We start from the raw sequence: 17,580 nt of genomic DNA on the forward strand, positions 1-17,580 counted from the left end.
CAACGTACGGCCCGCGGGCCGGATGCGGCCATCGGCTCAATTTTTTGTGGCCCACGGCATGTAGGAAAAATAACCTCATGATCGGCCCGCCAGCTTTTCCACCCGACTTCAGAAGTATTTTTATTCATTATTCAATATGTAAGTTTTAAATCAAAGCTCGCGCTGCAAAACTATTCATTTGAATTTGAAAAGAAAAATAATATTTTACATAATTAGAAATAATTGCATAAGTTATCCCCAAACACAAAAGGTTGATGTGGAACATCGCGTTTTCAATAAAGATGGGTCAAAGTAGTTTATATTCACGTTGGAAAAAGGAAAACCGGTTTGCTTAATTTGTCCGGAACGTTTTGCTATATTGAAGAATATAGTCGCCTCTCCACATCTCGATATTGAAGGGACCATCGAGATAGGGAGAGATCGAGGAATGGAAAGAAAATTGAAAGAGATACTAGATCCAAAAAAGCTCGTTGCTATGAGAAAACGACAACAAAACGAATGTCATTTCTTGTTGATGATGTGTTTGTTATTGTCCAAAGATGGTCTAGTAGCCAAAAAAATGATCATATCGACATCAGGAGAGTGAATCCAGAACAAACTCTTTAAACTCGAGCAAATACGAAGTCAAAAATTGCAGTACGGGCTAGTTTAACTGTTAGTAAAATTTTGGAAAAACGGATGATTTTTTTTTCAGAACGAAGAACTTGTTAAGCAATGCATTTCGATTGTTGTTGACATCGACAAGCCTCCTTCCTGTAGCTTCAGTTTGCGCGGAACACGGTGAAGAGTAAAAGTTCTCGCAGAAGATTTGAAAGCTACATAAGGGGTCATTCAACAATGATGTAAAAGGTTTTAGATTTTGTGACACTGCATATATTAGGTATCCAAAAAAGCGTGACAGAGGCGGGATGGTGAGGCTGGAAATCTCAAAAAGTAGTGGACGTCATATTTGAATCGCCACTAACGTAAAAAAAACCGTCGCTTCATATTCTACTCTCTCAAAGGTGGCTGTCTTCATGGTCCTTTTTGAATGACAGAGGTATTGGCAGCTTAATTCACAATGCAAGAAACAACTAACGAGGAAAACCTAAGGGTTGTTAAGACCTGTGTAAAGGAACTTTTTTCTTCTTCGAAAACGTGACCTTAAGATTGATACAGCACCAGCAATTACAGGAAAGAACAATGGCGTTGTGACAATTTTGAGCAAGAAAAACGCAATCACATAGCTATGACGATATTTTCCTGCCATTCCATAACCACAAAAAAAAATCGATATCCGAATACGATCAATATTCCTCAAGTATAAGACTTTATTAACGTTGGGAAACTCATCCCCCACCAATTATAAATAATGTTGACGAAAATGAAAGCCGAATACGGAGACTTGCTGTATTTTTGCAAATTTTATTGACTAAGCTTTGGTACCATCCTTGAGAGATTTTATTCTTTTCGAAAAGAAAATAGCACTATTTCTACAAGATAAAGGAAAACCACTGGCCGAGCTGGATGATCCTGAATAGATGAGTGACTTATTGGCTTTTCTAGCAGATATCGCCAAACATCTAATGACTTGAAATCTTGTTCATTTCTCTTTCAAATGGATCCCTAATGCAACGACGAAAACAAAATATACAAAAAAGATTGTTTTAACGCAATTAAAGAAAACGAAAAAAAAAACATTATTTTGAAAATATTTTAAAAAGTTATGCACAAAATATTTTTTTGCCCGCCAGCAAGTGTGAATTCTAAAAATTGGCCCGTGGCTTGAAAAGGTTGGGCAGGCCTGCAATAAACTCTCAGAAGCTTTCAAAAATTTCACATAAGCTTGCTACCAGACATCCGCATTTGGTACAATCATCATAAACTGCTTCATATTCGCATATTTCTGCAATTGTTCTCTCATATCTTTGTTTCATTTCTCAACTTTTGGAGCACTTCTGCCTTAGAAAGGAGGTCTGCCAAAGGCTAAAAGACTACATCACATAATGTGGCTACATAATTTGTAAGTGAATCCTGGAACTATACTTTTGTTCATCTACCTTACCAAGTTATTAAAATTTCCTTTCCGTGGTAATGAGAGGATGCAGATGATTTCTCCGTCTCTAGTAGCAACAAAACTACACTCTAACATTCCTCTTCTTTCCCAACTGACTGGAGTCGATGAATTTTTAAGAGCTTTTGGATACATTGACCACCTCCGAGAGCCACCTCCATATTAAGCTTGCCTTTCAAAATCATGGAATTTTATAACACGCAAAGTGGGTTTTGAGGCAAATAGAAATTTGTTAACGAGTTTCAAACGAGGTAATGTAGCATAGCATAGCATAGCATAGCATAGCATATGTGATTGTACAAATCGTGGGTGGCTATACAATGCTCAATTGAGCAATCTACTGTATATTGTCGCAAATTGGTACTTGGGATTAGTACCTTTTCCTATACAGTAGCAGTTGTATACCTGGCCACGTCCTTACAATCACGGAAGGAAGGGAAGGAATGTTAGTTCAACATCTACTAGTGAAGATGCAGGGAACCCATACTACCTTCATAGATGTCTCGGGAAGGAAAATTTGTGTTAGTGGGAAAGGTGAATAATAGGGAGCTCTATTCGACAATATAGAGCGTTTGTCAATAACAGTATATGCTGTAAAAATAATAAAATATATTCATCAATTTACTTACGAACCGTCAACAAGGAAGGAAAAACAAAACAAAACACAAAATTTCGGCAAATCGCGCGATCGTTCTGCCGTCCGAAACAAGAGCCAACACGCACTGAACTAATTAACTTTATTACCGGCCGCGCAATGCAAAACACAAAATTTCGGCAAATCGAGCGATCGTTCTGCCGTCCGAAACAAGAGCCAACACGCACTGAACTGATTAACTTTATTACCGGCCGCGCAATCGAGTGCCTTCTTCAAATAGAATGGGCAGAAATGAATGGCGCGACGTGATACCGCGTCTCATCAATCGGATACATAGCGCACAAGATTTCAACGGTGGCCAATTTCTGAGGATTTAGCTGCTGAATTCGCTTTAAACTTTATGTCACGTTTATGGATGGATTTAGACCACGAGTTTCAAACGAGGTAATGTGTCCAAAAACTCTCAAAGGCTCATCTGATGGGCTTATCTTTCTAAATAATGAAATAATCGCAAGATAGGTTCCGTGGTCAACTAAAAATCGTTCAATTCCCTGAGAGAACCAGACTGCAGGGAACACTCCCGGCAATGGCTAAGGTTTCAAAAAGATGTCCAAATACATCTTATTGGGTTTCGGAGCTAATCGAAATTCGTCCACTTTCCTGAAAAAAACAGCTTTCGGAGAACCTTTTTGAACCACTTCCAATGCGGACAACAATTTTAAAATATCTTCTGTTGGCCTTATATCTCGTGAATTTTGATTCATCGCAAAATGGGTTTCGGAGCTAGTCGTAATTTGTTCACTTCTAGACTTGGTCAATGTGTCCAACAATTCTCAAAAACTCATTTGTTGAGCTTGTCTTTCGAAATCATGAAGTTTGACATGTCGCAATATCGGTTTCGGCGCTAATCGAAATTTGTCCACTTCCCTGATGGAACCAGATTCCCGGTTACACTTTCGGACGTGGCCAATGTGTCCAAAATCTCTCAAAAACTCATTTGTGGAGCTTGTCTTTCGAAATCATGAAGTTTGACATGTCGCAATATCGGTTTCGGCGCTAATCGAAATTTGTCCACTTCCCTGAGGGAACCAGGTTCCCGGTTACACTTCCGGACGTGGCCAATATGTTTTTTTTTTTGCGAAGTTATTATTTTAACTCCTACAGGAATCTTTTCTAGAATTCGTTCACGATTTCCCACGGGAATTCTTCCAGGAATTCCTTCGCAAGGCTCTCCTGGAATATTTTCGTGAATTCCTCCAAGAATTCTGTAGGGTATTCTTCCGCAAATTCCTTCGAAGAATTCCTCTGGAATTTTTTCCTTCAAAACTTTTTCCTCCTTCCCTATGGTATTTCTTTCGGGAAATCCTCTAGTAGTTACTAAGGAAATTTCGATGATTTCTTCGGACATAAGTGTGCTCTTCCCTAATCATGGAATCCCTTTGAAAACTCCTTCGGAAATTTCTTCAGAAATTCCAACAGGAATTCTTCCAGCAATTCCAACAGGAACTTCTCCAGGCAATCCTTCGAGAATACTTTCAGGATTTTTTTTTTCGAAAATTCTTCCAGGAATTCCAACAGGTTTTTTTTTCGAAAATTTCTTCGGGAGTTCCATCGAAAATTTCACCTGGGTTTTTTTTTATCAAAAATTCCACCAGGAATTCTTTTGGAAATTCGTCCGGTTACTTCTCCAAGAATTCCTTTGGAAATTTCTCCATGAATTCTTTCGGAAATTCTTCCAGAATTTGGGAATTCCCCCAAGAGTTCTTTTGGGGATTCTTCAGGAAGTTCCTTCGGGAGCTCCAGCAGCAAATCCTTCGGGACTACCTCCAGGAATTCCATCGGAAATTTCTCCAAGAATTCCTCCGGGAATTACTCCAGACATTTCTTCGGGCCGTGTTGAACTTAAGGCTCAAATTACCGTCATCCAGTCATTCAGAGAACTCTCACGCTCTGTTATATATAAGAGAGCGTAAGAGTAAATCGTCGATTTCCCCTCTTGGGAATAAATGTTGCAAAAGGCAGTTTTTTTGAAAACTAAAGCGAAATACAACCAAATGAAGCATCTACCGGATATAATTATGTCTTTGCTATTGGATGATGTAGTTTTTAAACAAAAATACTTCCCCCATCCAGCTGGAGCTGCTTTTCCCCTCGCTGGGTGGTTTTATTACTGGGGGATGGTACGAGCAAGTGGCTGTCTTTTTCATTAATGACTGGATGATGGTAATTTGAGCCTGTAACGTTAAAAAACACATAAATAATGCATAAAAAAATCTTTGGGTAGTCCTACGGGATAACCTCCATGAATTCCTTCCAACAACAACAATCTTCCAAGAATTCATTTAGGAATTCTTCCAGGAATTTCTACAAAAAATTTATCGGAAATTTCTTCATGAACTTCTTAAAAGTAACAGTTCAATCATTAAATTTAAAAGAAAAAGAAAATTCTTCCAGGAATACCTTCGGGAATTCTTCCAGAAATTCCTTCGGCTCCCGGACTTCCATAGGGAAGTTCTCCAGGATTTTTTCTCGAAATTTCTCCTGAAATTCCTTCAGGAACTCCTACGGGATATCCTCCGTGAATCCCCACGGGAATTGGTTCAGAAATTTCTCCAGGGGCTCCTTCGGGAATTCTTCCGGAATATCCTCTAAAAATTCCTTCGATAAATCCTCCTGGAGCTTCTTCGGGAATTGCTCAAGGAATTCCATCGAGAATTCCTCCTGGAATTCTCTCAAAAATTTTTGGATCTGGATTAGAATTGAGATTTGGATTGAATTTGGACTCGATTTTCATTGGACTCGGATTGGATTTGCAATAGATTCAGAATAAATGATGATGATGATTAGATTTGAATAAGTCATTAAATTGGCCAGATTTGTGTTGGATTGGATTTGATTTGGACTAAATTTGGATTGAATTGGGATGAGCTCTACAATACGCCAGGCATAGGTGTATCGACGCTGTAGCCAAACAGGTACCAGGTTGGTTGGATTGAAATTTGATAGGACGTGGATTTTAATTGGATTGGACTCAGATTAAATTTGGATTGGGTAAAGATTATATTTGAATGAGTGATTGAATTTGGCTAGATTTTGTTTGGATTGGGTTTGGATTACATTTGGATTGGATTTGGATTGGATTCGGATTATATTGGATTTGAATTCAGATTGAATTTGGATTGGAATAAAGATTAGATTTGAATGAGTAATTCAATTGGATTGGATTTGAATTGGATTGAACTCGAATTGGATTTTCAATGGTTTCAGATTAAATTTGCATTGGATTTGCAATAGATTTAGATTAAAATTGGATTGGATAAATTTGAATGAATTTCATTTGATTTGGCTCGATTTGGATTGGATTTGAATTGTACTTGGATTTAATTTGGATTTGATTTGGACTATTTTTTTTAATTCGATTTGGGTTGAATTGAGATAAGATTTCGATTGGACTTGGTTTTGAATAGGGACGTTGGATTGGACTTGGATTGTATTTGCATTGGTTATGGATTAGCTTTGGGCTGGATTCGGAGTGAATTTGGATTGAATTTGATTTGGATTTGGCATCAGATTAAATTTGGCTTGGATGAAGATTGAATTTAGATTGGATAAAGATTATATATGAATAAGAAATTGGATTTGGCTAGATTGGGATTTGATTGGATTTAGATGTGATTGAGCATTTTATTAAATTTGGATTTGGATGAAGTTTAATTTTTATTGGATTTGGATTTGATGAATTGTTTTTCGACTTGATTCAGACTGAGTGTTTGATTTGAGTTGGATTTGGATTGTATTAGGATTGGATTGGATTAAAATTGAATTTGGTGATCTGAAGCTTTTCTGGCATAATTGTGTTACGTTTCAAACATTTTGCCTAAATTTTTCATTAAATTTGGATTTTACGTTCATTACATTCCTGTAGAGTAGAGGAGAAGAAGAATGTAGTAGATAACATCAGGTCTATAAAGTGTCGGAAAAAATATTTACTCTACTTCATTGTGTTATTGGCATTCAGTTATTATCCAATATATAAAAAAATCTACTTTTGCAGTATAGGTATTTCGTTTAACCGTGTAGCGAGTAACCTTAGATTGTAAGATATTTTGATTCCATCCAGCAAGAAACTTTTCGGGACGATCGTGTGAGAGCGAAATGAGAATCAGTTTGCCGAGTATTGTTGCGACGAATGGTCGAGACTAGAAATCTCGGTCGGGTCACGACAGGAACTTCTGGTAGAACTTCCAGCGTCAAATATTTGATTCAGTGTTATCTGTTTAGATGTAAGCTAAATAAACGAAATAGGAGACAGTTTTCATGGTAACTTTCAGAAATTAATATTTGTCTATTGAAAACGCTTCATAGGCCAGTGTGAAGCTCTCGCGGTTGAAGATTCTTAAAAGCCTTAAATGATTAAATTGCTACGATGGTGTTTGTTATCTTAAAGACAATACCCCTTTCTTCCAATTCTGTGCCTTACTGGACTCTTCTCATATTTTTAAGATTTTTAAGATTCAAGATACTGTAAAACATTGAAATGCAATTAAAGCATAATACTTTTATTTTGATTCGAAATGAATATGGGAACAGAAAATTAAGAACGAACAGTTCCTATAAATGTTTGCATTGGAATCAATTATTTCTAACAAAAACGGTATTTCATTTACTACAATATGAAAAGATGTTGAAAAGGAGAACGTCTGGGAAAGCCTTCTTGAGTATACGAGAGGAAACGGGAAAGATTGAAAGGAGCGACTTTTCTCACCAATACATTTTAAAAATTCCCACACATCAATTTCAAAACCCTCACGAATAATTCTTCGGGAATTCCTTTAGAAATTTTGCGTTATTTCCTTGCGAAACTTTTCGGAATTTCCTCAAGAAACGGCTATCCTCAGAAAATTCTTTAAAATTCCTTCGTAAAACTCAAAGGATTATGCTGGGGATTTTTTTTTTTAATTTTATCGGAAAATTCTTCGGATATTCATCGGGAAATTTTTGATATTTTCTTGGGAAACACTTTGCAGTTTCAATGGGCAACTCTTCGTGAATTCCTTGGCAAATCACTCGGAACTCCCTCGGAAAATGCCTCGAAACTTCCACGAAAAACTATTCGGAAATTTCCTCGGGAAACGCTTCGGATATTCCCTGTGAGATTCTGTAAAATTTTGTTGAGGAATTTACGTCGGTCAACTGTTCGGATATTCCTCGTTGAACGTTTTGAAATTTTCTCGAATAAGTTTCAAAATTTCTCAAGAAACTTTTCGCAATGTCCTTGAAAAACGCTTCGAAAATTCTTCAAGCAACTCTTCGGACATTCCTTAGAAAATTCTTCAGAATTTTCTTAAGAAGCGCCTCAAACTGTCTTCGGAATTTCCTTTTGAAACTGTACTCAATTTCATCAAATACTTCCTCGGGAAACTATTTGGAAATATCTCGAGCAACGCTTTCAAAATTTCTCTGTATTTTAGAACCGGGTAAGAAACTATAAATCAGCGGCGTGAAAGATTTAGAACAGCGGCCCGCCGATGAAAAAATACTGGCCGCGGGCGGCGTAACGCCAAAAACTGTCGGCGGCGGCGACGCACATCTTCATCCAAAAAATTATAATTCTTTTTGGAAATTTCAGCTACATTTTTTGCAAAAAATCTTCCAGAAATTTCTGCGAAAATAAGTACGATTTTTTTTAGATATATCTTCAATTCTTGCGAATGCTTTCTCCAGGAGTTCATGTAGAAATAGTTAGACATTTGCTGAATTTTATTCGCAACGACATTTTGTTGCCGAGAATAATGCCCCATTTATAGAACATGGAACTTAAATAGGGGAAATGTCGGCTTCGGCAGGTTTTGTTCTATTACTGTCAGGGGGTTTTTAATTATGCTCAAATTTGGCCTAAACAATCTTTGCATATCAAAGAATATTGTGGCCAAATTTCATAAAATTTTGTCAACAAAAACGCCCCTGACAATAATAGAACAAAACCTGCCAAAGCCGTCATTTCCATTATCAAATTATTACCTAAAACTAAATCCGCACCAAATCCGAAAAATCACAAAATCCATGTAGTCGTAAAAACTCTGAATAACTAATCCCATTCAACGAATCTCTTTACCAATTCAATTCGTCGTATCTTATAATTCAATTCAAATATTTAAATCGAATATAGAAATTTCAGCACAGAACTATAAATCAATTCGTCAATATGAACCTGCCCAATGTTGATTTTGAATACAATTGGCGATTAAAAACCGATGATGTGATTCTCATTTTTAATCTCCAAATCCGATCAGAAAAACAATTTTGCAAATTCAATCACCATAATTTAACTCAGTAAACCATTTAAAAGCGTGTTTTTGAAAGTTTGTTTTAGGCAACATTTTTTTGCATGAGAAATTCCCACTTGAGAAATGTAGATACATATTGATGATCGTCGGGCTTTCTGTAACCCCAGGATATCTATCGTTAGAGTAGTAAATCTTATTCAATGTATTTCAATTGTCCAAGGAAAATATTTTTTCACAGAATATGTATGTTTCTTTCTATGGGTTTACCAAATTGATGCCTTTATTATTTGGGAGCACCTAGTTGAAAATTCAACTCAAATCCCACAGCATCGTGATCTCATTCATCAAATAAAATAAAAGAACAAACTTGTGTATCTCTTTAACTCACCGTTGATATTGATGTAAACGAGCGAAGCGGGAATTCCAGTTTTCCACCTCGGCAGTGTCAGAAACAGGCGTCTCTTGTAGACTTCCAGTCCGACCGGAATCACATTTTCCGCGACGTAATCCCCCGAGGCAATGGCATTCGCCCGCTCGGCCTCGGACGGGAATTCAAAGTCAATCTGGCTCCACTGGTAAGCCACCCGGAGGTTATCATTACCGACGGCGGGCCGGAACACCAAGATCACGCCAAACAGCACCTGCAACAGGCCCAGCACAGCCATTTTCCCTGCGAGCGAATTGATTTCGGTTTCAACTCGTACCCGCAACACCTTTCGGACAGGTTAGGCGTAGACGCGCGTAATGATTCACGTGGCTCAAGTTCGCACTCAAACGACCTGTCGAGCCGCAAACATTAGATCACTTCACCGTCACTAGATGGGTAGGTTATTATCGAACTGGCACACGCAAATTCACCGAATACACTCTGACCTGCGGCGACACCAACCCGCCAGTGCGACTGAGCCGGACGGAGAACACCAACACCCAACACACCGAATCTCACGTTCCGACCACAAAATGACTCCCCAGCTGTAGGTAACGACACTAATTGCTCACGGCTTACGTAATGAACACACTTTTCTTCGATCGTTTTCCCACGCACCGCGCTCTTGGGCCCCCCACTGAATAGCGAATCGGAAAGATTTTTGGAACCTACTTTTGCCAGAGATGCAAAAGCGCAATTCGGTCTATCGTCGCTTCCACCCCGCGTTGACTCGATGAACGATGTGCTCGCCGAGAGGCACTGAATCAAACTAACTGCGCCCGCTGGAGCACCCCTCATATGTCTCGTGAGATCGAGTCGGTAAGGCTTTCTGCTGGGGCTCCTCTAGAATGGACTGCCTAACCAAGCAGCACTATCGGCGTCGCTGTCGTCGACGTTGGATTCGCTGTGGGCTATATTGTGGGAAGGAAGAAAGGAACAAAAAGTATGCATAAGGTTAACCACTTTTTTCGCCAACTAATGATTAGGGTGGTTCAGTTTATGGTGGAATGAATGGATTGATGTTATATGAAGATTTTCCTCTACATGTGGTTCAAAAGAAGCAATCAAAGCGGGAGTCTGAATTAACTAATACTAAGATTTTTCTTTTCCAGATTTATTATCATGTTTGTTAAATACAGAATTTTCCATTAAAATTCATATTTTTCATAAAAAAAATTAGAGACGTTATAAAAGATAGGGTAAAGTGCCCAATAGTGGACCCCCAACCAATAGTGGACCCTCCTGCCATTTTTGCATTATTACAGCACAATGTAAACATTTTGCTATGAAATTCTATCGGGAGAACCTACCTTACAATCCTATGATTTGATTACATGCATTGGAAATGCTATGGAAAGTGAAATTAGATGATTTTTTACAATTCTTTAAAAAATAAACACCAGAGTGTCCATTATAGGAATATTTTGGGGGGTCCATAATAGGGAAGAAGAACGTCCCGAAACGGGACATGAAAATCAAATGAAGTGTCGACTATAGGAAAGCAATTTCCTATTATGGACCCCCAGGGGGTCTACTATAGGGCGAATTCAGTTAGATTTTAAAATGTTAATTTCAACGAATAACGCCGTGTGTTTGGGTGTTTTATGTATGTATCGTGAAGAGGGGATGCAGAGCTTGTTGTTTGATATCAAGCAGAATTAATATGTTGAAAATTTATACTCCTTATGACAAGAAGAGCAAAATTTCGCTACTAGGGGGTCCACTATTGGTCATTTTACCCTATTTAAAAATTTCTAAGGAGAATAATTTAGTACTTTTTTCTAGGCTATTTTATTACTGACCTTCCTTTCTATTTTGTATGAAAATTTCCTTTGTATCTTGTATGCGTATTTTGGTTTGTTTCTCTCTGATTTTTTAATAAAATAAAATAAAAACATATATGACTAAAACTCATTTTTCCAAGAATACTGTTGCTCGTTGTTGCTGGAAAAGACCACGCATCAATGAGTCACCCTAATGCGGCATTGCTAATTCACCATTCGGGTTTCCCGTCTGCTTTTACTGATATTTTTCTGCGTTGAATCGTTCTCTTTCAGTTTTTGGAGCTAACTCTTATGCCTGCCATATGTACCTACCTGCTATTATAAAGAGTTAAAGAAATTTAAAAGTGTCGCTAGGATAGGTTTGGATAATACTTGACTTGGAGGAGCTATTTTCAGCCACTCGTCGATCGGTTGACTAGGTTAGCAAGCAAGGTGATGAATTTTTAATTTTACTTTTATAGTCACGATTAGACACAGCTTAGCCTCCGCAGAATAAAGTTATTTATCATTCCTCGCGAGTGTTTCACGAATCATGCATCGAACAACAAGATCAAAGATCTTGGCAACCCATATGAGCGGAACAATCATGTGGCAATTTTTCTTTCATTTTAATATGGTTAGAATGCCGGGTTATAGAGTTCACATAAATTTAGTAAACTACGTGAATTTACGTCTAAACACTTCTTTAAAAACCGTTTGACTTGGTACACGTTTAATTTGTTCTCTTAAATCAATTGAATTGCATTCAGGTGTTGATTTCACTACTGAACCAGTTGTTTGAGAAATAACATAGGGGAGATCTGGGCTTTGACCGGAATGTCTGTACTCTTTCTGGTTTAACTTTTCGGAAACGGTTCTACTGTCATAAACATATATGTCTTGAGTACATTTGTGAATTTTTTCATCGATGAAATGAATAATCAGAAAAAAAAAGTAATGAACAAATCAATGCGGCGGGAAAAATCGGCCAAACAACCCCAGAGCTGGGGTAGGTTGGCCAAGTTTGTTAAAATAAATGAAATACATCAAATGCGACCCGAAGGGACTTTGACAGTTCGAGGCGAACTCACTTAGGGGCAAGCCAGAGTAAACGCGACGAGCGATGCGACGCGACTCACGTAAAAGAATAACAATAATTATCAGCAGGCTGTCAAATTGCACTGTCGCGTCGCATCGCACGTCGCGTTTACTCTGGCTTGCCCCTTACACATATCAAGCGTATGTGAGACAGTACACAGCGGCTGCTTGTTTTTCACAGAAAGTTTTCACTCATTATGAGAGTCCAATGAACCGGAAAAATCGGGACAACCGAGAAAAAGTCGGGAATTTAAAATCATTTGAATTTGAGTGAACATCGAGAAAATTTCCAAACTATTTCAACGATTGCTTCAAAAATGTTTTTTCAAATGAATTTGCAATGTATATTAGTTAATGCAAAAACATGAAAAATGATATAAAAACCCAGATTAATCCACCTAGCGTTGGTGGTGCCTTTCTCGCATTTAGTTGAGACACCAACCTTATATGGAGCTTATATGGTTCGATGAACCATTTTCTTCATAACTTTTAAACGCAATGACCGATCGTTATAAAATTCAATAGTGATCAACAAGGGTTTGTCCTCTGTCGAATGAAACGGTTAAGGATTACTATACAAAAAGATGTCTAATGTTTTTTATAGCTTTTGTGCACACACATACACACATACATACACACGGACAGACAGACATGTGCTCAGCTCGTCGAGCTGAGTCGATTGGTATATAATACTATGGTTCTCAGAGGCTTCTATAAAAATTTCGTTATCGGAGTGAAATGATAGCCTTTCGGTACAACTTAGTTGTACGAGAAAGGCAAAAAGCGATCTAGACCCCTAAAATGGTTTTTGGACCTTTCTAATATGATTTTTTCAATATGATGCATCATCGCCGCTATGTGGATAAAACTGTTTTTTTTTTTTTTTTCAATTTTTACTACCTCGAATTTTAACACGTACCGCGTACCGCAATAAACATCATCGGGTCGGCTCTAAACTTAGTTAATTACTGTATCCTGTTGATTCGTTATTGTTTCGTATACGCACTGAATTTGTTTTTCATTTTTCACCGCGTGATGTGTACTATTTTACGTTGAATTTCGCATCGTACTGAACTTTTTATCACTGTGTACCGCGTCGAATTAAAATTTTCATTGTTTTAAAGTTAATAACCGTGATAAAACCCGTAAAACATAATTTTTTATCGCAGTCCGTGGCGCGAGAAAAAGTGTTTAAACTCGTCACTGTCCGCTAATAGCACTTCACTCGGCAACCGTACCTACAACCACAAGCAGTCTGCTCCTGAAACAGTGTTCGATCTGTGCGATTATCGAAATCGAAAAGCAGAATGTCATTAGTTTGCAGTTCATGTGCCAGTGATATCGGTGAAATACAAGTGGAGTGCCAAGGCTTTTGTAAAGCTTTTTTTTTTTTTTTTTTTTTTTTTGTATCTTTATTAAAGAGACTTTCAGCCCAAGGCTGGCTCGTCTCCGCTTTTGTAAAGCTATTTTTCACCCCCGATGCTGTGGCATAGCAGCGGATATTTTCGAAGAAATCGTGAAAAATAAACAACTATTTTGGATGTGCAACTCGTGCACTAAACTTATAAAAAGCGTCTTGGGACTGAAGATGTGAAAGTTACTCGACTAGTTGCCAAAGGAAAGGACATCAGTACACTATCGTTTGTTTCCTTCATAATCGGAATGGATTTCGAACTGAAAGCGAAAGCCCTGTCCTCATCTATATGGCCTAGAGGAGTGTTATTCAAAGAGTTTGTTGACGACAGAGTTGAAGAAAATTTTTGGCGTCCGAGGCCTGCTGCGGAATTCAACAACCCACTGGATATTTCATCGGACGAAGTGTTGCTGATGGAGTAAATTTTCTTCAATATCGGCATCACTCCCCGGGATGCAAACTTGCCACAAGCCGTAAGGAAGTCCCTATCTCTCTCATCGTAGTCGAGCCTCCCCAGCCAGCGATCTTCAGTCATCCCGGCCCTACGTTTGAGTTGGGAGACGGAATCTTCCGAGCCCCCGTTACATCTACTCACCGGGTTTCGAAACAAACTTATGCTAACCGTACTGAGGAAATTTCCTTTGGCAATGCCTCCAGCTTGTCACCAGGACGCATAAGTGCCACAAGCATAGAGGAAGCTCCTAATCCACTCAATACAGTCGCGCCCTTTCTGCCTACGATCATCAGCCGTCCTGGTCCTGTGTTTGGGATTGGAGACGGGGGCTTCCGGCAAGTATCAACCATCAATGAACGCTTTTCTGTCTGAAAGTTCTCCAGTTTTTAGTGAAACCATGGAAGATTCCATTCTACCGTCGGAATTGCCGTTTAATAACACGTCTGAAATGCCAATAACCAACCGTTCACCGGGATGCACGCCTGCTACCCCAATGGAAGCCCTCAATCCGCTCATTACAGTCGAGCCAATCCTGCCAGCGCTCCGCAGTCATCCCGGTCCTGTAATTGAGTCCGGCACGGAGGGCTTCCAAGGCAGGCAAGTACAATATCGTCCCGAACAATTCTCTTCCGGTAACGTCTGTTACTTCCAGTATCCAGCCAGTTGACACTGATTCCAAGCCCGAACAGCCTGCTATATCATCCAACGTTTCTAACGATAGCCTGCTGGTTAGAGGATACGTTTCGTCCAGTGAATTACCTGCTCATCCCTTGCGCATCTACTACCAGAATGTGCGCGGGCTCCTTACTAAGGTGGACTCTTTCTTTTTGACTGCTAGTGAATGTGACTACGACGTAATTATTTTGACGGAAACTTGGCTATACGAACAAATCCTCGGCTTACAGCTATTCGGTTCTAAGTTTGCTGTTTACCGTACAGATCGTAATTCAGCTAACAGCACTAAGTCTCGCGGAGGAGGAGTTTTGATAGCAGTCTCAACACGCTGGAATAGCTACGTTGACTCTACATTGACAAGAATAGCATTGGAGCAGTTATGGATTAGAATTTCTACGACAAATCGATTGGTTAGCATAGGAGTATTATATCTACCTCCAGACCGGCGTAGCGATATCAATTGCATTCGGGATCACATGAACTCTTTAAGCTCTATTAGTTCCAACCTTGACTTCAATGACTTCGTCCTGCAACTAGGAGACTATAATCAATCGAACTTAGAATGGGTTGCATCGGACGATGGGTTTATGCATGTGAACCCCCAATCTGTTTTGTCACCCAGTAGCTCTGCATTGGTCGATGGTTTTTCGTTTAATGGCTTGACTCAACTCAATGGAGTTCCTAACAGAAATGGTCGGTTTCTGGATCTCGTCCTCGCCAACGATCCAGCTAAATCTACCAGCACCGTTTCCGAAGCCATCGAACCCCTCATCTCACTGGATGCTGACCATCCTGCTCTGGACATAGTCGTCAACCTTCCGGGCCTGTTTACGTTTGACGATGCTTCTGACGTTCACCAAATGTACGACTACCGCCGAGCTGATTATGATAGTATTTGTGATGCTATCTCATGTATTGACTGGTCACCCATCGAGCTTGACCTCTGTGTAGATGATGCTGTTAATTATTTCACTCGTCAAATTCGTCGTATAATTGCGGAGCACGTGCCCCTGTGTCGTCCGAAGCCTAAGCCTCCCTGGTCGAACAGTCGTCTGCGTCGGCTAAAGCGAAGTAGGGCAAAAGCATTGCGACAGTACTGCAAGAATCGCACGCTGATTACGAAGCAGGAGTTCAACCGTTCCAGTACTGCATATCGTGTATACAATCGATTCCTTTATCGTCGCTACGTGCTTCGAACGCAAACATCACTCCGTAGAAATCCCAAAAGTTTTTGGTCGTTCGTTAACTCCAAACGAAAGGAAGTAGGTCTGCCTTCGTGCTTGCATCTGGGAGAAGAAACCGCCAGTTCAGAGCTGGAAAAGTGTAACTTGTTCGTTCGACATTTCCTGAGTACCTTCAATGCCACCAGGGCCACCGCCGATCAAATAGCTGTTGCAAATCAGTTTACGCCTAGAAATGTTTTGGATTTACATGCGTTTATAATCGATGAGCAGACCGTTCTGTCAGCCATCAGAAAACTGAAAAGCTCGTACACTGCCGGCCCGGATGGTATTCCGTCTTCTGTGCTCAAGAATTGTTCGAACTCGCTGGCTACCCACTTAGCCAGGATTTTCACACTGTCGCTTCAGGAGGGAAAGTTTCCTGATGAATGGAAGATGTCGCACATGTTTCCCGTTTACAGAAAGGCGACAAAAGGAATGTACAAAATTACCGAGGCATCACAGCCTTATGTTCTTGCTCCAAGGTATTCGAGATCATGAATGACGTTTTATTCAGTGCCAGTAAAGCGTACATTTCTACTGCACAGCACGGCTTATATCCAAAGCGCTCTGTTGAAACGAATTTAATAGAGTTTGTTTCGCTTTGTGTTCGTACCATGGACTCCGGTGGTCAAGTTGATGCAGTTTATAGGGATTTAAAAGCAGCGTTCGACCGCGTCGACCATGGAATATTGCTTGCAAAGTTAGAACAACTTGGAGTTAGTCGTCATCTAGTGTGCTGGCTCAAATCATATTTGTCTAACCGTTTGCTTTCTGTGAAAATCGGTTCTTCACAGTCTGAATACTTCTCCAATACTTCTGGTGTACCACAAGGAAGTAATCTGGGGCCTCTCTTGTTCACGCTGTTTATCAACGAACTCTCCCGACTGCTATCTCCTGGTTGTCGTTTGTTTTATGCAGATGATGTTAACAGATGATTATCAACAGCATCGAGGATTATGAAGAACTGCAATCGCGTGTGGATAGAATGGCGAACTGGTGCTCTGCTAATCTCCTGGCGCTCAGTATTCTAAAATGTAATGCTATTTCCTTTTACCGGAAACACAAGCCGATAGCTTTTGATTATTGTATCTCTGGTACTACCCTTGAGAGAGTGAATAAGATTAAGGATTTAGGAGTCACACTGGATCAAGACATGACATTCAAGCCGCACTATAACGACATCATCGCAAAAGCTAATCGGCAACTCGGATTCATTTTCAAAATATCTGAAGACTTTCGGGACCCTCATTGCCTAAAATCTCTGTACTGCTCTCTAGTTCGTTCTATCCTTGAATGTTGTGCTGTAGCTTGGAGCCCTTATCATAGCGTCTGGATCTCAAGGCTAGAAACCGTGCAGCGTAGATTCGTGCGTTATGCACTTCGGTACCTACCATGGAGGGATCCCGCTCATCTTCCCGCATATGAGGATCGATGTAGACTACTTGGTATTGACACTCTTCAAATAAGAAGGAATAGATCGCAGGTTGCCTTCGTAGCCAAAATCGCGACTGGTGAAATTGACTCTCCGGAACTTCTCATGAGATTAAATATTAAATATATTTATTCATGCTCCGGAACGAATAATGCGTCA

The 17,580-nt window shown here is 39.6% G+C and overlaps 1 protein-coding gene across 1 annotated transcript in view; it reads right to left on the reverse strand.

Annotated features, from left to right (window-relative positions):
* LOC134212404 (protein yellow-like) overlaps positions 1-17,580 on the reverse strand; it is an 87,956-nt gene that overhangs the window by 39,613 nt on the left and 30,763 nt on the right. The window contains exon 2 of the mRNA XM_062690232.1: positions 9,324-10,273. Coding sequence (XP_062546216.1) covers positions 9,324-9,600 — 277 coding nt within the window. The 5' untranslated portion in view covers positions 9,601-10,273. The remainder of the gene's footprint in view (positions 1-9,323; positions 10,274-17,580) is intronic.

Source organism: Armigeres subalbatus, chromosome 2, assembly GCF_024139115.2.
Source record: "Armigeres subalbatus isolate Guangzhou_Male chromosome 2, GZ_Asu_2, whole genome shotgun sequence".
Lineage (NCBI taxonomy): Eukaryota > Metazoa > Arthropoda > Insecta > Diptera > Culicidae > Armigeres > Armigeres subalbatus.